At 50.1% G+C, this 26,420-nt stretch overlaps 1 protein-coding gene across 1 annotated transcript in view; it reads right to left on the reverse strand.

Annotated features, from left to right (window-relative positions):
- ABR (ABR activator of RhoGEF and GTPase) overlaps positions 1–24,348 on the reverse strand; it is a 102,484-nt gene extending 78,136 nt beyond the window's left edge. Inside the window, exon 1 of the mRNA XM_061605232.1 lies at positions 23,441–24,348. Within this exon, the coding sequence (XP_061461216.1) occupies positions 23,441–24,080 (640 nt within the window). The 5' untranslated portion in view covers positions 24,081–24,348. The remainder of the gene's footprint in view (positions 1–23,440) is intronic.
- Positions 24,349–26,420: the final 2,072 nt, after the last annotated feature.

Below are 26,420 nucleotides of genomic sequence, written 5' to 3' on the forward strand. Positions count from 1 at the left end.
CCTAGTCTACAAAGCCCAAGTCGCATCTGTTGCCCCACCCACTTTCCCTCTGCCCCTGCCCACCACTGCCAAGTGGCCCCTGGAAGGTTGTCCAGGACAGAATGCGGCCCTCACAATCATAAAGTTTCCCTCACCCCCGATCTTCGTAACCAGAAGACACACTGAGGAGCACCAGGAAAGGGGTCCCCCTTTGCAGAAATATTGGGGGGGGCTCCCCTGTCAGCACAATACTTATTATGCCCCACCTCGCAGGGTTGTTGATAAATGGGGAGGACCACATTCCCAAGCAAAAGCATTAAAGGGTGGTGCTAAGCAAGGGCAGTGAGGGGCATGGCCGGAGGAGGAGGCACGGCCTAGGGGAGAATCTCAAGGGCCTGAGAGAAATGCCTGGAGGGCCACATTTGGCCCCTGGGTTAAAACCCTCCACCCTTGCTCTGGAGGATTTCAAGCAGTGGTGGCTGGTGGCTCCGTGTCAGTAGGGCACTGGAATCCACTCTGGATTTTAGTCTGAGCTTTCAAGGGGATGTTCAAGGGGCTGAGCTTGCAAGGGGCTATCAGACGAAAACCCGGAGAGGATTCCACTGACGTGGAGCTACCAGCCACCCCTAGTTTTAAGAATGCCTCCAAATTATTAATTTTTTTGAGGGAGGGAGGGAGTTGCATTTCAATGTTCAGAAATTTGGAAACACGGGTGTCAAGCCCCAAACCAACCCGACGCGATGGTGGGGGAAAACGCCCTCAAAGAATAATCAGAATGAAAACCAAGAGAGCTCCTGAAGAGACAGATCAGGCATTGCCCCTCAGCCTTGTCTACCTCACAAGGTTGTTGTGAGGATAAAAACGGGGAAGAGGCAGGAGGAGGAGCCCCCACGCATGCTGAGCTGAGCATCTTGTAAGAGAGGCAGGATTTTAAAAACATAGCTGATAAAAGCCAACATGAACTCGATAGCAAGAAATCCCTGCAAAAGGAGGGGAGGCAGGCGAAAGAAATATCCCACGCTCATTAAGACCGTGAAAAAGCAGGATCGCTGTTAATGAACATTAAGAGGCAGCAGCACACTCGGTTGGCCACGAAAATGGTGTTGTGCAAACAGATGAAATTACGAGCTTGCAGGATGCTGGCGGGAGACCTATAGAGGAATCTCAAAATGCTGACAAATGGGAAGCTGGGGCGACGGGGAGAGAGAGGAAATTTTCAAAGGGGGAATAGCAGAATCCAAATAAGAATTTGGAGGGGGGGGGTCTGCAATTAAGGGGCAGCCAAATCAAAAGGTTGAAAAATCTTTTTAAGTTTAGAAAAACGCTTATTCTCCCAGTCAGTAACTGAATTTACTTCAAATTGTTTTTATATATGCAATTGTTATTGTTTTAGATGATGATGATGATGATAATTCTATTTCTTACCCACCCTTCACCATAATGTCCTAGGGACAGCTTGTTGTTGTTACGTGCCTTCAAGTTGATTATGACTTATGGCGACCCTATGAATCAGTGACCTCCAAGAGGATCTGTCATGAGCCACCCTGTTCAGAGTGGTGTTCAGATGCGAAAGGAGAGTTGTACAACGCACACAATAGGAACATGGAATGTGAGAAGGGAGGGTTACAGCAACTTAAAATTCAACATTAAAAACAGTTTAAAACGAATTACAGTCACAGGAACAGGTGACCCTTTTAATTATTTGTATATGCATGCAATTTTTAAAAAGGTTTTTGACACATCCAACTGTTCTATACGTGTTTTTTATTGTACTGCAAAACTGATTCACGATGCTTCTTGGGAAGTGATTTGTAAATGAAAAAATGATTAGTCATTGCATTAATAATAAATAAATTAATAATAATAAAGAAAAAAGAGCCACTACAAGGAGTCACGATAGACGTTTATACAATTATGAACTCTATTTACATATAGATGAGGAGGAGAGAATGAAGCTTGTGGAACTCACTGCCACAAAGTGGGGGGGGGGAAGTCTGCCAACATTCGCCGTGCTAGGCAAATGGAGCCTCCATGCCTGGAAGCAGTCTACCCCCCAAATTACCAGATCCTGGGGTCAAACAACAGGAGAGAGGAGATACCTTCATGCCTTGCTTGGGGGGCGGGTTTCCACAAGCATCTCGCTGGCCACTGTGGGAAAACAGGGCAATGGGCTAACCCAGCTCACCCTGCAGCAACCCAGCAGGGCTCCACCAGAGGTCATCAGGTGGCCAAGTTCAAACTTTCCTGGCCTCACCCTTCTCGGCCCCGGAGAGCCACTGCCAGTCAGAGCCGGCAATACAGGGTTACATGGACAGAAATAGTTTCATCCTGGCATAAGGCAGCTTCCTAAGGCCCCATGACACCTCCTCATCTAGCACGCCTGCTGGCAACTACCGCAGGAATGGGGAACCTCAGGGCTGGGGGCCAAATGCGGCCCTCCAGGCCTCGCTGTCTGGCCCTTGGGACCTTCCCCAAACCACGCCCCTCCCCGCTCCTGGTTTGCATCCTTCTCGATCGCTTTTGTCTGGCCGGGCTGCGTCCCTGAACCGGAACAGCGCCTCGTGGTTCCCTGGATGGTGGCTGAAGAGGTATGCGTGGGTTGGAGGGGGATTCCTGCACATAAAACCTCTGCCTTTGGCATGGCTGGAATGGCGCCTCCCATACAAAAAGGGGACAATGACATCACTTGCCATGCCCGCTAGGCTTTGCTGCACCCGCTCTTGGCCTCTGGCCCTGCCCACTCCTGGCATGCACACCCACACGCACCCAGAAGGGAATGCGGCCCGCTCAGGCCAAAAAGAAAAGGTTCCCGGCCCCCAATCAACAGTCAGCCACCCGCTCCTTCCGCAGAGGGAATACCAAAGAGGTAGGCTTATAAGAGGCGTTGCACGATGCGCGGAAACGGATGCAAAGGAAAACAAGCGCGGGACATTAGGCGTCGCTTTTCCCATCTGCACACTGTTGCGCACAGCTGCACGATCTGGAGTGTCCAGGCCAAGATCAATCCCCTTCCTCCTGCATGTTGAAGCCCCCCTCCTCCTCCTCTAACCTGCACAAACCTTTGCCGGCCTTTTCTCCTCCCCTGGCCTTCCAGAGTCCAGTTTCCCAGCCAAACCCAGCTTGGCTCAAAATCTCCAGACAGAAGCGGTGGGAAAAAGAAGAAACGTTCAAGCAGAACACAGAGGGCAGCTCATGCATCGCAGGCCACAGCTGACGGCGCACGTAAGCCGCAAGGAGAACAAGTGAACAAGACCCCCTCTTTAAAAAAGTCTCCCTGCCTGGTGACGGGGAAGTAATTTTTACAGCTCTAGGTCAGGGGCAGTGGACAATGTTCTCCTGTAACACAGCGGCAGAGGAAGAATGTAAAAATCAGGGCTCCAGAGCGGAAGACACACCAATCTAGTCAAGCACTCGTTGAGTTCTTGACCTGAAATCCTGATTTTAATTGTTTTAATTACCATTTTAACTGTTTTAATGTGCTTGTTTTTTCGCACATTTTAATTGTGGATATTCATTCTAAAGTTTTGACGGAATTATTTTCCAGCATATTTTAACTGTGTCTGTTTATTTTATTTACGTACTTATTACATTTATATCCCACCTTCCCTCCAAGGAGCTCAAAGTGGCCTACAAACATGGTTGCTCACCTCCTGATTTTTTCCTCCCAACAGCCCTGTGAGGTAGGCTGGGCCAAAAGGCAGCAACTGGCCCCCAAGGTCACCCAGCAAGAACTTCATGGCTGAGCTGGGATTCGAATCCTGGTCTCCCAGGTCTGACACTCTAACCACTACCTCACCACTGCCTTGCCAGTGGGTTTGTAACTGGGTTTTATGCTTGTAAACTGCTTAGAAGCCACTTTGACAATAATAGTAATATAGATTCCAGGAATAATTCAGCAGGTGTAGAACAAGACCCATAAGAATACATGATTGGTGGGGGAGAAATCACCTCTTTTCTGGGAAATCTCATCATACTTAAAATTCTTAAATCGTGAAATGTCGAGGAGAGCTCAAGGGTCGCCGCAACACTTCCCAGCTCAGGAACCAGGGAATTAAAACCCCTCCACTTTGGGCTTCAGGTCTGGTCTAGCTGTTCTATTTCAAGACGGCAAGACGGTTTGGAAACTGAGTCAGCTTTTCTTCCAAACCGGTTCCGTCCTGGTACATAGTCTGGCGTGATTTAAAGGGTCTTATTTGTAACTGCAGAGAGAAAGCTGTCCGTCAGAGAGGCTGCGCCTGGACTACCACATACCGTTCTGGTCACCTGCAGCGGCTCCCCTGCGAGGAAAGGTTGTGACATTTGGGGGCCTTTTAGTTCAGAGAAAAGGCGAGTAAAAGAGGGATATGACAAAGGGGTATCAAATTATGCCTGGCATGGGGCAATTGGAGAGAGACAGAGAAGGTTTTCTCCTCTCCTGATATTGAAACCCAGTGGGGCCTTCACACGGCACAGAGTTAAAAATGTGGAATTTGCTCCCACAGGAAGCAGCGATGGCCACCAACCTGGACGGCTTCAGAAGGGGGTTAGGCACATTCATGGGGGAGAAGGCTCTCAGCGGCTAGCAGCCACAATGGCTAGGCCCCGCCTTCACTGACGGAGGTAGTATGCCTCCAAATATGAGTCGCTGGGAATTGCAAAAGTTGTGCTCAGCTCCCGAATTGGGGCTTCCCTTTGGGGCATCCGGCTGGCCGCTGGGAGAACAAGCCGCTGGACTAGATGCCCCCCCCCCACCTTGGCCTGATCCAGCTCCTACGTTCTGAAATACTGTGAAGCATGCACGAAACAGAAAATGAAGAAAGCATTTAATAGCACAGACGAGCAATCGCCCAGAGAGCGTTGGTTATTTGGATGGTGCAGCAACCTGCTTTTCAAATGTGTCCTGTGTAATTAAAAAAAAGTAGCTTGCACCCTTAAAACCAGCAAGACTTTTCTCATCTCATACCTGACACTTCCTGGCTGTAGGAGAGGACAAAAGGCAAAGCCAACCCCGAGCTGCGTGAGCACAATCTCCCAGCCTTTATAAATTTGACCATGCATACTCCATTCTTTTGGAGCCAGAGAATGGGCCCACAGTTCAGATTTAGGGAAGGTGAGGGAATCAAGATCAGAGAAAAGGGTTGCATTTGACTCCTCCAACACCAGGACTATCATCAATCCTTTTGCTGTAATCCCAAGTACTCAAATGTGGGGGGAAAGCACACTCTGCATATGCTCAGAGGGACTATTTATAGTACTTGCTTGACATTTTTATTTATTTGTTACATGATCATCCCACCCCTCCTCCAAGGAATTTGAAGTGGCATACACTCTCTCTCTCTCATCGTATTCTGTCCTTTACAACCACCCTGCAAGACCACTCTGCAAGAAACACTAGGGCTGGGAGACTGGCCCAGTTCAGACAGGATCCAAACCTAGGTCCCTCTGGTGCCAGTTCAGCACATGTAACCATTACACGGCACGCTGGTTCTCGGAAGTGTATCTCCATGAGCAGGTTAGTGCGGCGTGGCAGCTAATTTGTGAACCAGGAGCCCCCTGGGTCAAATCTTTCCTCTGTCATGAGCTCAGCCGGTGGTTTAAAGCCAGCTAGGGCACCACTGGGCCTCAGTCCCCTCGCCTGCAGCACAGGGATGATACCACGTGCACAGGGATGATACTACACAACCTACCTCACAGGCCTGTTGTGTACAGTTTGCTAAGGTAACACAGGCAAGCACGCTTTGAATACCGAGGGGCTGCTATGTAAAACGCTAATTCATAATAATGATTAAATAATTATGAAAAAGTCTCAAAGCTCAGAATTAATATCATGGCCAGCTTCTGAGCTCAGTCACCCAACTCCTCCCCTGAGCCAACGCTGCCCATTACACCTGTTTTGTGTCAAAGAAACCGAGACACCCCCCCCAGCACAAAAATGTGTTTGGGAGGGGGAGGAGAGAGGGAGGGGGTCTTCTAAGGCTGGGATCCCCAAAACAAGGAGGGAAAATGGAGGGTTGACGGACGGAGCCACGAAGAGAGTTGAGCCTGGTTGTGTAAGCAGCTCACACCTGCCTGCTTTTCGGAGCCGCCGTCACCCCCCCCCATTGCTTCACATCACAGCACTGGTGAGCCAACTGGTCCCCAAGGAAGTTGGGGGGAGGGAAGGAGAAGACCAAACAGTCCAGCCCGGGGGCAAATAAGCCACAGTGCATTTGAAGGGGGACTTCACGGCAGCATTCCATTGGGGCTACGCTGGGAGCAAGACCTCAGGTATTTCTGGAGGGGGTCTCTCTTTCTCTCTGTGGATGAGGCCAGCGCATGCTATCCCCAGAACGGCAACATGCTGAGCAAAATGGAGAGGGGGGGGAGAAGAGGGTGGCAATGGCTTTGCTTGTATCACCCCCCCCGGCCTGAGGGACAAGGTAGAGCCCCATTGCCAACAGATTCCACCCCAAGCCCGCTTAAGGGCACCCAGAGCCACCCAGGCCCGCAGCCAGGAAGGCTGGCATCCCCAAGCATGGAGAAAGACCCTATTTATCCCTCTTCCCTCTCCCCCCCAAAAAAAGATCTGGGGGGGGGAAGCCGCGAAAAGCGCTAGGCACGTACTGCTATAGAGGGTGTCGATCCAGGAGAGGCGAGGCGGCCCCCGCTGACTTAAGGGCTCCATCCTGCTCCGCCGGCCAGAGAAGCCTCCGTCGTCGCCTGCTGTCAAATCCCCCGGCAGAAGAGCATCTCAAAACAAAGGGAGAGGGTTGGGGAGGGGACGGAGACGGCTGGGGGGGGCGTTAGGAATGTGGATGCACACACACACCAGATGATGGGGGCAGCGTTGCAATTTGGAAGCTGGGTTTAAAAAAACAATAAGGGAAAATAAAGAACACACACACACAGCAACTGACGGGGGGGGGGGAGTACAGGTAGGAGAGTGGAAACGGTGGAAGGGTGCAAGAGGCTCCCAGAGAGAGGGAGAGACAGAATGAAAAGGAGGCAGCTATTCCCACAGCCAGGCTGGTGCTCACATGCTCGCTGTTAGGGGTGGCGCTGGAGATGTACGCCCAGCCCACCCTATCAGAGAGAGGGGGGAGGTGGTGGTGGTGGCGGCGGCGGCGGTGTGTGTGTGTGTGTGTGCGCGCAACTTACTTCCCAGGGAGAAGAAACAGCACCGCCCGCGAATGGCGCATGTGGATCCCCAGCCCTGAGACGCCCCTGCCTACACAGCCCAGCCAGGAATACACTGCGGGAGCCCAGGCATGGATGGATACATGGGGCAAGGGGTGGGTGGGTAGACAGCCTTCAGCGACCCTGTGGCGGGGGTCTGAGGCAGAGAGGGGCAGAGAGCAGACAGACACAGGCAGGCAGGCAGTGCCTGGAACCTTGTTCAGTGCACACAAAAGCTGGCCACCCCATCACTCACCTCGGAGGCATCCAGAGAGGGGCCGGTGCTCAGTGGCAGAGCATCAGCTTTGCATGCTGAAGGTGCCACGTTCAATCCCACGCAGGGCAGGGAAAGGCACTCAAATGAAACCCTGGGGAGTCCTGCCAGTCAGTGTAGACAGCCCTGAAGTAGATAGACCAATGGTCTGGCTCAGTATGCTTCCTATGTTCTTCTATCAGCCCTTCATTTCAACCATGAGGACTAGGATCTTACTTTATTTTTAGGGGGGGACCACAGCTCTCGGGCGGAGCCCATGCTCCACATGCAAAAGGCCCCACGTTCAATCCCTGACAGCATCTCCTGGTAGGGCTGGGGAAAAGAATTGGAACCCGGGAGAGTCGCTGTCAGTCAGCGTAGACCAGAGGTGGGGAACCAGTGAGGCCCCTCCAAATGTTGCTGGGCTCTCAACTCCCATCAGCCCTAGCCAGTAAGGCATGATGGGAGCCGCAGTCCCAACAACATCTGGAGGGCCACCACTGACTCCGAGGTGCAGACAAGCCTGAGCTAGCCAGATCAGCACTGAGCTAGCCTGCTTTTGCCTTGGCTCACGGGAATGAGCTTTCAAAGCCATCAATGAATCTCCCTCCGCTGGCCAGGAGGGACCAGAACTCCACGACCATAGGCGGTGTTTTGCATGCAGAACGTCCCATATCCAACCCCGCCCTCAGCATCTGCCAGTCAGAGTAGACCACGCTAACCTAGATGGCCAGATAGCTTGACCTCCCAAGTTTCATGTGCCATCCCACATGGCACATGCAATGCCCACCACAGCACCACAGAAAAAAGGAGCAGAGCATCCTGCCCCCCCTCCCACTCACCCCCCCAATCTCTCCATTTAGCCAAAGGAAACGAAGAACAACAGGAGTCGTCAACCCCAATATGTCATGGTGCCAGCCAAGTGTTGAGGCACAGAGGGTGCCCTTGCTGAGTGCTGCCAGTCCATCCATGCCGGAGGCATCACACCCGCACTGCAGTTGTCTTTGCACGCCCTCCCCTGTGTCTCCCACCCAGGCAGAAATCTCAGGGAACACCAACACTGCACAAAAACTACCCTTTCCACAAGGATCCGCCAATCAAGAGGGGCACCGAGGAACACCGACAATCAAGGCTCCTCCGGTTCCGCACCCCGAAGTCTCAGAATCGGACCGTTCCCACAACTGGGGGGATCCATGTTGTGGCAAATTGAGAGCCAACCATAAGAGCCAAGGAAAAAAAAGTGAGGTGTTGAGGTGAGCATTTGAAGCACATTCCATCACCTCTGCAAAGAATCCTGGGAACTATAGTTTGTTAACAGTGCTGGGAGCTGTAGTTCTGACAGGTCCCAAGATTCTCCGGTGGGGGGGGAGCCATGTGAGTAAAATGTGCTTTAAATGCAAGGCGTGCTTGCAGGCCTTTTTCTGTCTTAGCTGGCTAATGACAAGTGTCTGAACACTCACAAACAACTATGAATTACATAAATCTAGCTGCGCACAGTCTTTTATCCTAGGACAGATGGGGGGGCATGATTCAAGAGCCCCTTCACATTTCGACTCCCCCTCAGCAAGGTCGTTTGTATCAAAGCTGCAGTCAATGAATCATTTACACTCATCTATTAAACTTTTTAAGACTAACTTTAAAAGGTGGGGGCAATTTAATCAAGCAGAACTTTTTCATGCTTTACACATTATATGAGGGCCAGTGTGGTGTAGTGGTTAAGGTGCTGGACTACGACCCGGGAGACCAGGGTTCGAATCCCCACACAGCCATGAAGCTCACTGGGTGACCTTGGGCCAGTCACTGCCTCTCAGAGGGAGGCAATGGTAAACCCCCTCTGAATACCGCTTGCCATGAAAGCCCGATTCATAGGGTCGCCATAAGTCAGAATTGACTTGAAATCAGTCCATGTCCATGTCACACATAGTTCAACACTGTCTACACTGGTTGGTAGAGGGTCCCCTGGGTCTCAGGCCGGAATCTCCTCAGGCCCGACATGGAGATATGCAAAGCAGACACTCTGCCACAGAGCTGCAGTCCTTCCCTTAAAAATAAAGTAAGATTCTAGTCCCCATGGGTCTGAACAAATGGTTGAAATAGGGCTGTAGGAAGCGGCCTTATCTTGAGTGAGACCCTTAGCCCAACAAGCTCAGTATGCCTACACTGGCTGACGGTGGCTCTCCAGGGTTTCAAGCAGGGGGCACTCTTGGCCCTCCCTGGAGAGGCCAGGGATTGAACTTGGGGCTTTTGGTGTGCCAAGCAAGGGCTCTGCCACTGACCTACAGCCCTTCCCCTCTCTCAAACACACATACATAGAGAAGAGGAAATTTCTCCTCTGAAATGTCGGCTGCAGAGCTCAGTTTAAATACCTGAAGCTGGCTTCATCGCTTAGCTGATTAAAACTCGTACAACTGATGGATCCAAGACACTTTAATCTGGTTGCGGCCTTAACATTTATGCAAGCGTACTTCTTCCCCAGTGCTCCAAAGGGTGTCACATACATTCTCTGAGAAACCCTTACAACGGTCCTGCTGAGTAGGACAGTCTCTCACACACACAGATGCATACACACACCAATATCACAGGTGGAAATTTGAGGTTGAAAATGGGTGGCTAGCTATGACATCACCCCAGCTTTATGTATGTTCATCCACTCACCCCTGGCATGTGGGCCCTGGAAGGCTGCCAGAAGGGAAGGTGGCCCTCAGGATGCAAAAATATATATTCTCCACGCCCCCTCTTAAAAACCAACACTGCAAACCACAAGAAATCCTAGCGGCTTTCAGCCACCAGTATCGTGGGCCATTCACCATCAATGAGTTTTTTCCCTACAAACTGTGAAGCCCATCGACCTGGGACAACCACCCAGTTTTTGTTCACGCGATTGCTTATCAGAGTACCTAAACGGGGCGCAGAAGTCCCTGCGCTGCTGGCACGCTTTCCAACAGGCTCCCAACAAAACGGTGAAGTCAGATTTCAAGGTTATGATTGTAGCAGGGCAAGCAATCAAATCAACAGCCTCCAACAGGAGAGCTATGTGGTACAAGGCCAGGGATGGGCGCAGAAACATCGTCCAAAAAAGTGGCTCTATAAAAGCCAGCCAATATCCGAGAACAACAAAATAGGAGGATTATTATTATACCAGTTCAAGTCCAGGCTAAGGGGCAGTAGGGGAAAAAACAGCATTCAGAAAGGTGAATCTAGCCAATCAGGGAGCACGGCAAAAAATTGGGGTGATTCAAATTTGTCAGCTGCCTGGCTCAGTCTCCCAAGGGTGCTACCCCACACTTCCTCCACCGCCATCACCACCTCACTCTCTGGCTGGCAGCCTCCCGCCACGCTCTCTCATTCTCCAACTCAAGTGAGTCACGAGGGTGGGGTGGCAATGAATCACGAGCATAAGGTGGGAAAGGGGGGAAGGGAGAGAGAGAAAGGGGGGGAAGTGCCATAATTAGCACGAAGAGATGCACACTGAAAGGCGTTAGGAGATGGATCAGGCCAACCGCTTTACTCTCTGGGGCGCGCGCACTGACACACGCCAACAATAGACCCCCCCCTTGCTCTCCAGAGGCAACGCAAAAAGGCGGATTTACAAATTCATCAGCACGTTTTGTGTGTGTTTTTGTCTTTCCCTTTTATATCCCCCTCCTGTTCCTGCAAGGGGTTCAAGGTGGGCGTACACGGTTCTCCATCCCCCCACATCTTATCCTCACAACAACCCTGTGAGGTAGGATAGGCCAAGAGAGATGGGCAGCAACTGGCCCAAGATTGCCCCAGCGAGCTCACGGTATTATTATTATTGTTATTGTTGTTGTTATTATTGTTGTTGTTGTTATTATTATTATTATTATTATTATATCCATTCAACAAGGATATGAGCCTTTGGCTATTGCTTTTGTACTTGTGTTTGTTTTTCACACTGCTGGTTTTTGCAGTGCAATGAGTGATTACAGTCTTCACCAACCTGGTGCCCTCCAGATTTTTTTGGACTACAACTCCCATCAGCCCCACTGCTGGCTAGGGCTGATGGGAGTTGTAGTCCAAAAAAATCTGGAGGGCCCTGGGTTCAGCAAAGACTGCATTACTGTGCTGTTTTTAAATTATTTTCATGACATGTTTATTATTGCAAGCCAGCCTAGGTCCTGACGCTGGGAAAATCTGCTTGCAAAGCATGGGCTCAACCACTGAGTCCTCCCTACGCTGGAACCGGGAATCAATTTTAGCTTGGTGAGAAAGCAGCCTTGGTGGAGACGAGCCGCTGACTTGACTCCAGATAAAGGCAGATGCTTCATCTGCCCACAAGCTTTCATGCATGAAGACCAGAGAGAAAAGACGAGCCAGGGTTCAGTCCTTGGGATCTCCAGACAGGGCTCTTGAAAGGTTGTACGTGAAAGGTTGTCACACAGAAGAGGACCAGGACCAATTCTTGGTCGTCCCAGAGTGCAGGACACAGAATAATGACCTCAAGTTGCAGGAAGACGGATTTCGACTGAACATCAGGAAAAACCTCCTAACTGTTAGAGCGGTACAATAAGGGAATCAACGACCTTGGGAGGTGGTGAGCTCTCCAACACTGGAGCTGGACAGCCACCTGTCAGGGATGCTTTAATTTGGATTCCTATATTAAGCAGGGGGTTGGACTCAATGGCCTCACAGGCCCCTTCCAACTCTACGATTCTATGAAAGACTCCAGCCTCAAACTGTGAAGAGCTGCTGCTGGTCAGCTCAGCCAACAGATGAGGCAAAGGTCTTGACTTTATATAAGGCAGCTTCCTGTTTCCCCGTTTAAAACTATTCTTTTTATTCAGAACCATGAGGACTGGAAGCTTATTTTATTTTTATGGAAGAGCCACAGCTCTGCAGTAAAGTCAGCTGCTTTGCCCTGGGGAGGTACTGCCAATCATTGTAAAGAAGCCTCCCTCAACTTGGTGCCCTCCAGTATTGGACTCATTAATCCCAGCCAGCACGACCAATGGTCAGGGATGATTTCAGCTGGAGTCCAACAACATCCAGAGGGCATCAGATGGTATAGTAGATGGACTAATGGCCGGACTCAGTATTATGCAGCTTCCTATTTCATTCCTTAATTTAGAACCATGAGGACGGGAATCTTTATTTTTAAGGGAAGGGGCCGTAGCTCAGTGATGGCGCCCCAGCTTTGCCTGCAGAAGGTCCCAGGTTCAACCCCTGGCATCTCCAGAGAGGACTGGGAAATAACTCTTTTCTGAAATCCTGGAGACTGCTGCCGGTCAGTGTAGGCAACAGTGAGCTAAACGGAACAACCACCTACCTTCTGACATAGTCAAAACCACCACCAAGCTCAGACAGTAGTCTGTTTCAAGCCCACGCGGGAGCTGGGACCACCAATTCCAATCAGGGCACCAACCTACTCATGCTAGTAGTGTCTCAGCAAAAAGGCCCTCTGTGCACGCTCAGAGGCCCTTCCGCTTCAGCCGTGTGTTCTGGGATTCAGAGGCCAGTTCCAGAGCCAACACGAAGCCTTACTCACTACGGCAAAGGCAGAGAGGAGATCTTCAAACTGAACGAGACGGCTAATCGATAGAATACAAACCCTCTAATAATAAGGACAGAAATGCACAGAGAGAGAGAGAGTCCATCCTTCTCTTCCCTCTTTACCACAAGGTCTCAAAAGCCCCGGCAATTATTGACGGGATGAAGGGAACGCAGAAACGCCGGCTGCTGCCAAGGACGGCGTAGGTTCGGTAAAATTCTGTGCCAAGGTTCCTACTTTTGAGACTCTCTCCACTTCCAAGCACACTGTTAAGAAGCTCCTGGGCACCACCTTGTGGCCTGCAAGGGTCCATGCAATGCTTTTAGATGCTTCTCCAGTGAGAAAACTTGGGCCCCCTCCACCAGTTTAATGTCTGCCTGTCACACCACAACAAAAGACAGCCTTGCCGTCTGTAGGGTTAGGTTTCCCTCAAGCTGACTGTCCTCACTCTGTTCCACTCATGCATTTAAACTGTGCTTTAAGCTTGCTTTCTTTTTTTAAGGTTCCTTCTCTGCAGTCTTTCCCTTTGCTCTGCAGAAGCACCCTGGCCAAACATGCAAAATGCAGGTGCAGGAAAATGTGTGAACTCTACATGCTTAATAGCGTTTTTTTAAAAAAAAAATGAAAATCTGATGCGATAGTTCTGGGGAATCACAGAGCTACTGATTTAATCCTGCAGATCAGAAGTGGAGTGTGAGGCGTCCTTCCCTGGCTCTCCCTGTCAGGTTCCTACCTGCTCGTGGTTACTGCCTGTCTCTAGGCACCACCAGGGACTCCACCAGTCCGGACCGCACTCTCTTATGGTTTACCTATCCGCTCTAGCACAGATCTCAACAGATCCCCCTGCTAGGCAACCACCAGTAACGTCCCAATACTAGTATTCCCAGAGACTCTGAATACTGGTATTGTTATTCTCTTCACCGCTGCCACCATTTGTTACAGTTCCCCTTCAGCCTTGGTCATTACCTTACCCTCCCTTCTGGTCTGTGAAACCCCAGCCAAGGATCAGGCCTTTGGTAAACCAAATTAAGTATTTATTAAAGATAACAAAGCTAACAAGATTAACAAGATTTCTTCTTAAGGCACATAAGCATATGGTTTTACTCAATACTAATCCGAACTCCACCTCCCTCCTTCTTCCCTCTCTCCTGGTAAACAACTCTCTCAAACCCCACCAAGCAATCCACTCTTTCTCTTCTCTCCCCCCATTCCACTCTCACTCTTCCTTTTATACATTCAGCCATTTTAAACACTCAGCCAATCATCTCGCATTCTACTGCCCATTCACTCCCCCTCCTCTTTCACTCCACTTACCACGTATCTTCTAAAACAACAACACTTACCATATATACATTAATATAGGAACATCACATGGAGCACTTCTGCTTTGCTCACAGAAGGCCCGGGTTCAACACTGGGCATCGCCAGTTAAAAAGGATTAAGGAGGAGGCACTGAGAAAGACCCTCTTCCCTATCCAAAACTCAGGAGAGCTTCTGCCAGCCAGTGCTGACCTGGGGTGGGGAAGCCTTTTCAGCGCAAGGGCCGCACACCCTCATGGTTAAAATACAGCCTGAAATTGAGCAAAAAATTAAAAGTAAAATAGAATTATGGCATCATAGAATCGTAGAGCTGGAAGCTGGCCGGAATCCCCAACAGGTGACTGACCAGCTGCCTCTTGAATGCCTCCAGTGTTGGAAAGCCCACCACCTCCCGAGGTCATTGGTTCCATTGTCGTATGGCTCTAACAGTTAGGATGTTTTTCCTGATGTTCAGCCAAAATCTGGTTTCCTGTGACTTGAGCCCATTATTTCGTGTCCTGCACTCTGGGACGATTGAGAAGAGATCCCTGCCCTCCTCTGTGTGGCAACTTTTCAAATGCTTAAAGAGTTCTATCATATCTCCCCTCCATCTTCTCTTCTCAAGGCTAAACATGCCCAGTTCTTTCAGTCTCTCCTCACAGGGCTTTGTTTCCAGTCCCCTGATCATCCTTGTCGTCGTCCTCTGAACCTGTTCCAGTTTGTCTGCATCCTTCTTGAAGTGTGGTGTTCAGAACTGGACACAGTACTCAAGATGAGGCTTAACCAGTGCGAAATAGAGGGGAGCCAGTACTTAATGCGATTTGGAAACTATACTTCTGTTAATGCAGCCTAAAATAGCATTTGCCTTTTCTGCAGCCACATTACACTGTTGGCTCATATTCAGCTTGTGATCCTTCTCGTGTGTAGTATTGCTGAGCCAAGTATCCCCCATCTTATAACTTGGTTTCTTTTTCCTAGGTGTAGAACTTTGCACTTATCCCCACTGAATTTCATTCTGTTGTTTTTAGCCCAGTGCTCCAGCCTATCAAGATCCCTCTGAATTTTGTTTCTGTCTTCCAGGGTATTGGCTATCCCTCCCAATTTTGTAGCATCTGCAAATCTGATAAACATTCCCTGCACCTCCTCATCCAAGTCATTAATACAAATATTGAAGAGCACTGGGCCCAGGACCAAGCCCTGAGGTACCCCGCTCGTTACCTCCCCCCAGTTTGAGAAGGAACCATTGATAAGCACTCTTTGAGTACGATTCTGTAGCCAACTATGGATCCACATGATAGTTGTTCCTTCCAGCCCACATTCAGCTATCTTGCTAATCAGAATATCAAGGGGCACTTTGTCAAAAGCTTTGCTGAAGTCGATATATATTATGTCCACAGCATTCCCATAGTCTACTAGGAAGGTTACCCAATCAAAAAATGAGATATGATTAGTCTGGCAGGTTGTGGATAGAAATGTGTTCACTCTGAAAAATACAAATACCGGATTGCAGCTCACTCTCCCTGCATGGATTTGATTGCAATCTTTTCTCAAGAGTGCTGAGCACATTTCTGGCTTGCTGTCAGCACAGGCTCTCACTGTTGGGGGTGCAAAACCGCGGGGACATCACTCAGGGACAGGTGGGGAGGCCGCGTTTCCTGAGAGAGGCACCTTCTCTCTGTAACGGCTGCAAGCCATCTGACAGGGCAGACAGAAGAGATGCTTCTACATATCACCAAGGAGGAAATGTCTAGAGTGGTTTTCTTAAAGGGTTTCTCTAGTCCTGCAGGCTTCCCCAACCTTGTGCCCTCCAGATGCTGTGGACTACAACTCCCATCAGCCCTCACCACTGGCCATGTTGGCTCCTGGGGCTGATGGGAGTTGGGAATCCCTTAACATCAGGAGGTCACCAGGTTGCAGGCAGCTGCTCTTGGGCTCCTTTGCACTCAGATCTGGATCTCTGGTGCACGGGAAATCCTTCAGATCCTGGCTGTCAGAAGCTTCTTCCAGCAACGGCACCTTGACACATGAAGGTGGGCTGCCACAACAGGAAATAAAAACAGGGAAGCTGTGCCTAATGATGTCTGAAACAGCAAGTACCAAATTATGTGTCTCAAAAATAAAATAAAACAGAGCCCCACATACTACATCCATAGAGGAGCCTGCCTGCCGCAGCTCTGCAAGAGGGCATGCTCTCGTCTGCCAATCAACCTCTGCTAGGGGAAGGTTAATCTGTCTGCTGTCTCTCCGCAGATCATCCAACCACTCCCCCTGCAGAAATATTTTTTTTGGAGGGGGGGGGAGGAACCAGACAGCCATAAAGAAGAGACTGCCATATCTCTGCACAAGGTGCTCCAATGAGGCGGCACTCCCAGAACAGGGCATCAAAGAATCCTAGAGTTGGAAGGGTCCTCAATGGCCATCCAGACCAACCCAGCCAATGCAGGAAATGGACTGCTGCAGCATCCCTGAGAAGTAGCCACCCAGCCGCTGCTTAAAATCTTCTTAACATGCCTACAAGGGGTTGCTTCATCCATGGCTGGTCCACCTAGCTCAGCATTGTCTACACTGACTGGCAGCAGCTCTCCAGGATTTCATATCAGGATCTTTCTCAGCTCAACTTGGGAGATGCCAGGAGTTGAACTCTGGACTTTCTGCGTGCAAAGCAGGTACTCTACCACTGAGCTACAGCCCTTCCCCTAAATTTGAAAAGAAAAAATATTCCAGTCCTCAGGGTTCTGATAAGTTGTCTTCAACCAAGTCAGACCACCGGTGTTGCTCAGTATTGTCCACACTGACTGGCAGCTTCGAACTTTGGCCCTGCTGCATGCCAAGCAGGTGTTCTGCGGCCCTCCCCCAAGGGCTCTCCCTCTCTGCCACCTGGATCAAGTTTGAGGAAAACACGGCAGGTATGTACCCACAAGGCACGGCTGCTGCTTTGTTGTCCTGGAGCCAAGCCCAGGTCGGCCTCTGCCAACCACCTCCTTTTCCTCCTGAGTCAACAGCACAAACACACCCCAGAGATAGGTGCTGTTTGCTTTTGCAGAACAAGGTGTGGCCGGCCGATCCCCCGGGCCCCGTTGCCAGAGCGCCACAGAGGGAGGCACAGAGAAGAACCGAGCTGGGCTCCAGCGGGGCATTCCTGAACAAAGGGACAGCGGCCCTGGGCTGGCAGAAGGCACCGCACAGTTTTGTAGGGGCCAAGTCGCCTCTAAGTCAGGGGGAAGGGGAACCTCAGGGCCAGGGGGTGAATGCAGCACTGCAGGCCTCTCTACCTGGCCCTTGGGACTCTCCCCAGCCCCCCCCCTCACTAGCTGTGCTCTGCCTGGCTGGAAACTTGTCACTGAACCCCAGCCATGCTCTTAGCTTGCCTGGATGGAGGAGGGAGAGGTGTGTGTGAAGAAACTAGCCTACTATAGAAAGGTAAAATGTACATTCATTGCTCCACTCGCTTCTGCCTCTGGCCCTGCCACCCCAGGCATGTGGCCCCCAGAAGGTTATTCAGAAGGGAATGCGGCACTCGGGCTCATTGGGGCCTTATTCTGCTTAGGAGACAGTACAGAGCTAGTCTCGAGGCTGTAGCCACCAATTTCATTCATTAAGACAAAGAGAGTCACACAGCACCGTCCTAACCGCGTCTACTCAGAAGGAAGTCCTACTGAATTCAGTAGAGCTTACTCCCAGGTAAGTAGGACTGCAGTCTCCATCTTTCAACTCTTTCCCCCGTGGCAATCAAGGGAAACACGATTCACAGAGACTCACAGCACTTTACACACAGTTAACATAAGCAAAGGACCAGTGGACCTTACAGTCTCAATATTTCAGCACATTCTGCTCCTTTTCCACGGCAGAGAACAAACATGATCCCACCTTTCTAGAACTCTGACCAGAGGGTGCAACTGCGCTAGGGTGACGGACAAGGACTTAAAAAAAAAAAAGATTAACATTGAATGTTAGCAATGATAGATTCCAAATAACTGAAAGAAGCCTGGTCTTGCACACACAGCTGGAGTGGGGTGATGAGGTCACTCGTGGCCCTCCAGCTGTTGTCGGACTGCAGCTCTCATCAGCCCATGCCAGCATGGCCAATACTCAGGAATGATGGGAGCTGTCATCCAGGGACATCAAAAAGGGCCACAGGTTAGCCTTGCATTAGGGTCTCCAGGTTTCTGCAATTCTGGCTTTGAATGGAAAGCGCTCAAGACACCATTATGCTGTTTCCAGCAGGGAGAAAGCACTAAGGTCACAGAGATAGTCAACAGGCTGTGTGGTTGAGGGGACAAGCAGATCTCCAGCTTTATTATTATTATTATTATTATTATTATTATTATTATTGTTATTATTATTATTATTATTATTATTGCTGCTGCCTGTCCTTCACCAGTAGGTCCCAGGGCGGGTTACAGAAATTTAAAACACAGTATTAAAAGCAATTAAAACCCCTTTACATTCAGAGGAATAGGGCGAGTCCTGAAAACACACATCTCAAAGGCCAGGGTAAAGAGGGGCATCTTTAGCATTCACCGGAAAGCGTGCAGCGACATTTGCACAGCCTGGCTTGCAGAGCTCATCTTCCCCCCCTCCCAGGCCAGAAAGGCTTGCAAAGCACCCCCAAGTGGTGAAATAAAGGAAGTGACAGGGATTTATGAACCAAAGCCTTGCCTTTCTGCATCAGGCTAAAAATCGGCCCAGCCTAGTATACTGTTTCCAACAGAGGTCAACCAGACGTCTCCAGGAAGCCCACAAGCAGATGACAGAGGGGGCAGGCCTTCTGTTTCTCCTTTCCCCATTTTTGATGCAGCCTAGCACACCTCTCCTCAATTTTGGTTTTGCACACTAAAAAAAACCCACCACAAGCCAATTAAACTATATTATGGGGGGCCGGGGGGAACGGATGAACAACAGCATCAGCTCAGGAAACGGTCGCTGTGGCTTTTTTGGCAAGGCGAAAATCTCCAGCGCAATCAGATCATTATTTCCTTGCCTGCCTTCTGCAGCCGAGGAGATAAAACTGCCAAGCGATCCACCTACAGCTGCCTGCATCTTCAAAGCAACTGAAATTCCAGTTAAAATCTGCGGCCAGCTTAATATTTACTCGCCAGCACTCTTCCATTCTTTATTCAGAAAGTGCGGTCACACAAACACCATATGCTAAAAGCACCTGGCTTCCCCCAAAGAATCTGGGGCACTGAACTTTACCCCTCGTAGAGATACAAATCCCAGCACCCTAAACAAACTACAGTTCCCAGGATTCTTTGAGGGAAATAGCCATGAGCTTTAAATGTGTGTTAAATGTATGGTGGGGATTTGAGCTAATTCCAATATTAGAATGGCCCATAAATTGTTACATCCAATTGTACAGTGAAGAGCCTTATCAGGTGGCGCGGGGATGCAGATGTTGACTTTGAAACAACTACTTTTTTTCTATGTTAATATAACTCAAGCGCATCATTGCATAGAAGAGGACACTGCTATTGATAACCAATAATTCTTCTCATGCACGATGGTCCTAAAAGCTTTTGCAAGGCACGGCCAACAAATATGCAAGCAATTTCCTACCTTGTAAGACTCTATTTGAATGATGAACCTTTCTCACAAATGTGTCATTTCCTATCAGGAGTATGTGAAAAAAGCTACTTTAAATTACACACCAACGTGTCAAATTTATAAATATTTCTTTTCAAGAATCCCTGCCTGTTAAGATTCTGCAGGGCCCTGCACAGCTGGCACATATCAATACCCATTTTTTCCCCAAGACTAGAGATGGAACGGTCAGTTTTTCTTCTCAGTTTCTCATTTTACTAGTCTTAAATGTGGCTGTCCAAATTTCTGCAGCCATTTGATCATTTAAAAAAAAAATCCTCATGAAAATTCTTCAGGATTTTAGTGTGAATTTCTCCCGCTAAACACATTTTTCTATGCAGTTTTGACTAATGTACTTTTCTTTGCAAGCGATATTTCCTAATATAATGCATTTTGTAAGTTATTTTCACTAATGCATTTGTTTTAATGCACATTCCCCCCCTCCCCAATATATGAATTTTTGTAAACATTGCTTGGGTGGAGAACAGCACCACAAAATTCAGATAAACACGAATTTCGAAGAGGGCTGTGTTCCGTTCTCATATCGTATTGGAAAGTGAAATGTCAATAAATTCAACTTAAATGTGATCCGAAAATAATCCCCCCCAATCGCTAATAGGAACTAGAATCTTACTTTCTTCCAAAAAGAAAACTAAAGCCAGGTTTCTTGGGAGACTGAGGCTACAATCCTATACCCGCATACCTGCAACTAAGCCTCTTAAACTCAATGGATGGACATCTATAGGATTACCCAGAGGTCAAAGGAACCTACCCGTTTTGGTACTTGCGTGGTAAAATACTGTGCTGTCAAGACACTCTGTGTCTCAAAGCTCTGCCCAAAGATTAGAAGAGTGATAAAGAACCAGCTGAAATGATAACTAAGGAGTTGACAAATATAGCAATAGCAAAAGGTAATGGTGTTTGCAAAGTCTGACAAGAAGTGTGAGCATTTTGCTCAGAGACGGGGAACCTGTGGCCCTCCAGATGTTGCTGAACTCCCATCGTCCTTGGTCTGTTGGGGCCAATGAGATTTGTGGCACCAGGTTGGTGAAGGCCAAACATGGAAGAAACCGAAGCAGACCTGCCAAGATTGCTTTTAGTTAATTAAAAAAGAGAGAGAGTCACGTGGAAGCATCTAGATTTAAGACACAGGTCAACAGCTTTGGAAGCGACCTTCCTCTCAAAACACGCAGCTGTACCATAAACAATTCGGCGATGCAGCCGTGACCTTTGGACAAGCATCTCGCCCCAGAAAAGAGCTAACGGAAGCAGCTCTCCACATTAAGACCAGCTCACATCAGTCCAACTTTAGTAAACTTGAGTTCCTCTGGGATAGTACAAAATATGCAAGCTGCAACTTCCTGGTCAGCAAAGAACCAGGCAGGGTTTGGCAACACATTCCCTCTGTCTCACACACACAACACAAACTGGTTTAGGTAGCATCCAGAGAGTCTCAGCTTTAAGAAGAAAACGGAAAGTTAAGTTGCTAGTCCCTCTGGCTTCCAAGATGAAACTGACTTGGCTGGAGCTAGCACAGACATTGCTCTATCTAGACATTGCACATAGGAGCACACACACATATATGCTCCAGAGGAACCTAGGTGAAAATGTCTTCCTTTTGGAAGATATTTGATGTCTGTAATATGTATGTGTCAAGAGTCCATTGCAGATGCAACTTCACAGACAGAACTTTCTTTGTCTCCTGTCACCTTAAATACAACGCTCTGAACAGAAGTCTGCTCAGCAGAGGAAATCCAGCAATGTTCATTCACGTGTTAACCTGCCAGCTGGCTGTAGAACATGTGAACAGATTCCTTTGAAAAGCAGCAAATTCAAGGCCAGGCGGGCGCAATGTCCAAGTCCTGTCAGCTTATTCGTACATGCACATTGCTGCCAGACACTGCCAAACCCATCGCAGGACAAGCCTGTATTGGAGACTCAGCCTCAGTGCAACCAGAACGCACCCTCACAGCTCTTCCAAAGGTATTTCAAACCGCGGCAGGGCAGATCTCAAGACAGAAATACCTGCAGGGATGTATTAATTTACGTATTTACTTAGCATATTTATATCCTATTGTAAATCTCCTTTAAAAAAGAAAAAGCAGCAAGCTGCAATGGTTGAGTGTTCGTTTCCAGGCACTATTTAAGATGCTTATGCTAGTGTTGAAAGTCCTAAATGACTGAAAGGCCACCTCCTTCCCTACAGACCCTCTAGGGTGTTGAGATCAGCAGAGGGGGCCCTTTTGGTAGTTCCACCACCCTCGGAAGCTGTCACCTACAGGAGTAACCTCATACCATAAGGCAAGGGCCGCTGTGGCCCCTCAGAAGTTGATGTGCTCCACAAGAACCTCACCAGAGCCCTGCAGCTGGGTGAGGCCAAAGGAGCCCCATCTAGTCCAGCCTCCTCTTCTCACAGTGGCCAACAAGATGCCCCAAAGGGAAGCCCGCAAGCAGGCCATGAGCGCAGCAGTAACTCTCCCTTCCTGCGGTTTCTGGCAATTGGGATTCAGAGCCGTCCTGCCTCCAACTCCCATCAGGCCACAGCTCAGCAGTGGGACACCAGCTTGGCATGCCGAAGGCCCCAGGTTCAATCTGCAACAGCTCTGAGCAAGCAGATCCAACAAGAAATGCCTCCGTCGGTGACTGTGGAGAGCCCCCTCCAGTCAGAGCAGACAATGCTAGCTTGGCCAGGCAGATTTTGCACGCAGAAGGTCCCAAGTTCAAGCCCCCCCCCCCAGTTAAAAAGGATCAGGTAGCAGACCATGCTAGCTCAGAACAACCCGAGGGAATCCAATGAGGGTGAATGGTGACAGATTCGGGGCAGACAAAAGGAAGCAGTTCTAGCATTTGCTCTCATGGACATAATGGCGCACATCAACTTTGGGGGGCTTTAAAAGGGGATTAGACAAATCCACGGAGGAGAAGGTCATCAGCCAGGATGGCTACAGTTGACCTCCTCTGTTGGATGCCTCTGAAGGCCAGCTGATGGGAATCACGGGTGGGGAGAGTGCGGTTTCGCACTCAGGTCCCACTTGCAGGCTTCCCACAATGGGCATCTGGTTGGCCACTTGAACAGGATGCTGGACTAGATGGGACCCCTATGGCTTGACCCAGCAGCCGGGCTCTTCTGAGGTTCTCACGGACTTAACCTTCTCTGTCAGAGACCCTGCAGAGCTGGTGCTTGTCTCAGCAAATAGCACCACGCTAGGAGGCCCAGTGGCCTGACTCTGTACAAGGCAGCTTCACGTTCTCACCTGCTGCCAAAAGATACGGTCAAACTGCCACACCATCGAATGACATAATGATAATGATTACGATTACAGCCAATGCAGTGTAGTGGTTAGAATGCTGGACTGGGACTTGGAAGACCCGGGTTCAAACTCCCACCTGACCATGAAGCTCACTGGGTGATTTTGGGCCAGTCATTGCCTGTCAGCCTAATCTACCTCACAGGGTTGTTGTGAGGATAATGTAGGGAAGAGGAGAACTATGTTTGTAGGTAACCTTGAGTTCCTTGGTGGGCAAGGTGGTATATAAATGTAATAAACAAATAAATACACACATAATATATTATTATTCAGAAGGAAACAGTCAAATCAGTTCAACGGAGCCTCCCTGGCCAGACGCAGTCTACCACATCTAGAAAATGCAAAATATACAAAGGCACCCTCCTCCCCGGGACCTACCTACGGAGGAGGCATCCTCGTGGTCGGAGCTGTTGCAGCTCCAGTCGCTGCTTCCTCCTCCTCCTCCTCCTTTCTCGGGGTCGCTGCCACAGCCGGGGGAGTCGCCTTCCCGCTCCAAGCACAGATGGCTCTCGGTGGAGTTGCAGCCGTCGGGGAGGTCCCGACCCCGGGGCCGCTTCCAGAGGCGAGGAGGGGGTGGCGGGGGAGCCGGCGGGCGGCGGGGCCCTCCCGAAGAGCCGAGGGGCGCGGCTTGGAGGGGCTCCCGCGGCGTCTGCTCGTGCGCCCTGGGCGCGTCGGGGCTGGGGGCCCTCGGTGTCTCCTTGTGCGCCCTGGGCGCGTCGGGGCTGGGGGCCCTCGGTGTCTCCTTGTGCGCCCTGGGCGCACGGGGGCTGGACGGGAGGGGCGGCTTGCCGCCGGCTCCTCGCCGCTCCAGCGCCGCCTCCAGGTAGACCACTTTGAACTTCTCCTCGGCCAGGGCCCGCTGGAGCCGCTGCAGCGTCCGCCGGCACCGGCTCATCTCCTCCTCCATGGCGGCCACCGAGTCCAGGCGCAGCGCCGGCGCCGCTTCTCCCGGGAACTCGCGGCGCCAGTGCCGCTGGAATTCCGCCGCTTCCTCGCTTTCTGCCTCCTGGTCTCCCATGGCCGGCCGGCTAGCTAACTGGGCCGGATCGGGCCCTCCCGAAGTCGGGGGAGGGAGGGATCCCTTGCCAAGGATGGAGCCTCCCTCCGCCCAAAAGTGGAGAGCGCTCCCCCACCCCCGTCCGCGTACACACAACAATTAAACCCTCCCCAAACTTTCCTCCTCCCGCTTCGGGAGCGTCTTCCGCTCGCGGCGCTTCTGGGCCGGCCCCTCTCCGCCCAGAGGGACCCGCCTTCCCCGGCCCCGCAGCAGGCGGAGCTGGAAAAGGCCGCCCCAAGCCGAGGCATCCGCGCTCAGTTCTGGGATTTACTTATGAGGAAAGGCGCCCAGGCCCGCGAATACGCGGCCTGCACGCTCGGCAGGGTGCAAAACAATCCCGGCCTCGCTGCAGGTTGATGGCGGGATCCAAAAATCCCACTCTCTGGCTGGGCCAGTCATAGTTTGCTGAACACGTCCTTCTAGTTACCTTAGATTTAGAACACGCCCTTGTAGCCAAGTAAAACCTCCGCAGAGCAGACCCGTTGAAATGAACGAACCTGAGTTGGCCATGTCCATTAACTTCGATGGGTCTACTCTGAGTAGGGCTAACGTTAGACACCACCCATGAGAAGAGCCCTGGATCAGGCCAAAGGCGGCCCATCTGGGCCAGGATCCTGTTCACAGAGTGGCCAACGGAAGCCTTCGTGCAACAGAACTCTCTCCCACGGTGATTCCCAGCAAGAGGCTCCTTCTGACAGTTTAGGTAGACAGAGCCATCGTGGCTAGTAGCCGTTGCTTTACCTTCTTCGCCATGAATTTGGCCAATCCTCTTTTAACGCTGCCCAAGGTGGTGGGCATCACTGCCTCTTCTGGGAGCGAATTCCAGACTTCGACTATATACTGTGTGAACAAATCCTTCCTTTTTTTGCCTCTCCTCAATTGTCTAGCATTCACCTTCAGTGGACGACCCCCTTGGGTTCCTACCCTCTGCTTAAGAGCATAAGGAGAGTCCTTTGGCCGCTGGATCGGGCCAAAAGGAGCCCATCTACTCCAGCCTCCTGTTGTCACAGTGGCCAGCCAGATGCCCCACGGGGAAGCTCACAAGTGGGATCCCATGCCACAACAGCTCTCTTCTCACTTGAGATTCCCAGCAACTCGGACTCGGAGGCTTCCTCTGACACTGGAGGTAGGATGCAGCCATGGTGGCTAGCAGCCGTTGATAACCATTTCCTCCATGAATTTGTCTAATCCTCTTTGGAAGCCATCCACATTGGTGGCCATCATTGCCTCCTGTGACAGCGAGTTCCACATGTTTAAGCCTGTGCCGCGTGAAAAAGTCCTTCATTTTGTCTGTCCTGATATTCCTTCCAATATTCAGCTTCATCGACCTTGATTCTTTTTTTCTTAAGAGCTCCTGTTCTTAGCTGAAAGAGCTTGGGGTTGCTTCCATCCAGAGGGGTGATTTATTGTAGGATTTGGGGCTTCTCATGCCTACATATCCACACAACATCATTGGCATCAAAGTGTCAGCTCATATTTTCATCCCATTTAATCCAGATTTTCTTTCTCTGGGGAGGGAAATGTTTCCCCCTGAAAAAAAAAACCCACAACAACAACCCTGTGGCCAGTTATCAGTTTGCAATATCTGAACAATTGTTTACGATATTCAGCCCCTCACAGTCCAGAACCACTCTAACCTGAGCCCACATTCAGCTGTCCATTCAGACCGACGCATAAAATGCATAGACTCAGAGATGTAAACTTTCCACATGTCCACAAAAAAGTTTTGCCTTGGGTCTAGATCCAAAGTCCCTATCTCTACGACTCAAAACTTTGTTTATTAAAAAGATTTGTACCCCTGACGGTAGGTCAGGACTGTAGGAATATGAACAGAACAGCTAATAGCAAAACAAAGCACCGACACATCAACAATAAAATAGTCAGGATTTAAGGCCAGCAGATTTAAAAGCAAGTAGATTAAAAACCCATTTCAGCGCACAGGGAAAAAGCCTGTTCCTCTCATGGCCCCACCCATTCCCTTTTAGCTCCTCCCATTCCCTTTTAGTCCCACCTGTTCCCTTTAGCTCCTCCCATTCCCTTTTAGCTCCACCTATCTCCCCTTGCTGTCCCATATGGCTGGAACGGCCTCTCTGCAAACCAATGCACACGCCTCATTTTCTCTTCTAAAACATCTTCCTTGACTCCTTCCTCTGACCAAAACAAAGCTGAAGTTCCTTTGCTTACATCTTTTCAGCGTCGCCTTCTGTTTCCCTCACCTCTCCCTTCGTCTTCCCATATATTCTGTCACCACCTGACCAAATTTAGACTGTTAGTTGGGATGGGGAAACTTTTCAGCCCAAG

The sequence above is a fragment of the Rhineura floridana genome, chromosome 21 (assembly GCF_030035675.1).
Source record: "Rhineura floridana isolate rRhiFlo1 chromosome 21, rRhiFlo1.hap2, whole genome shotgun sequence".
Taxonomy (NCBI): domain Eukaryota; kingdom Metazoa; phylum Chordata; class Lepidosauria; order Squamata; family Rhineuridae; genus Rhineura; species Rhineura floridana.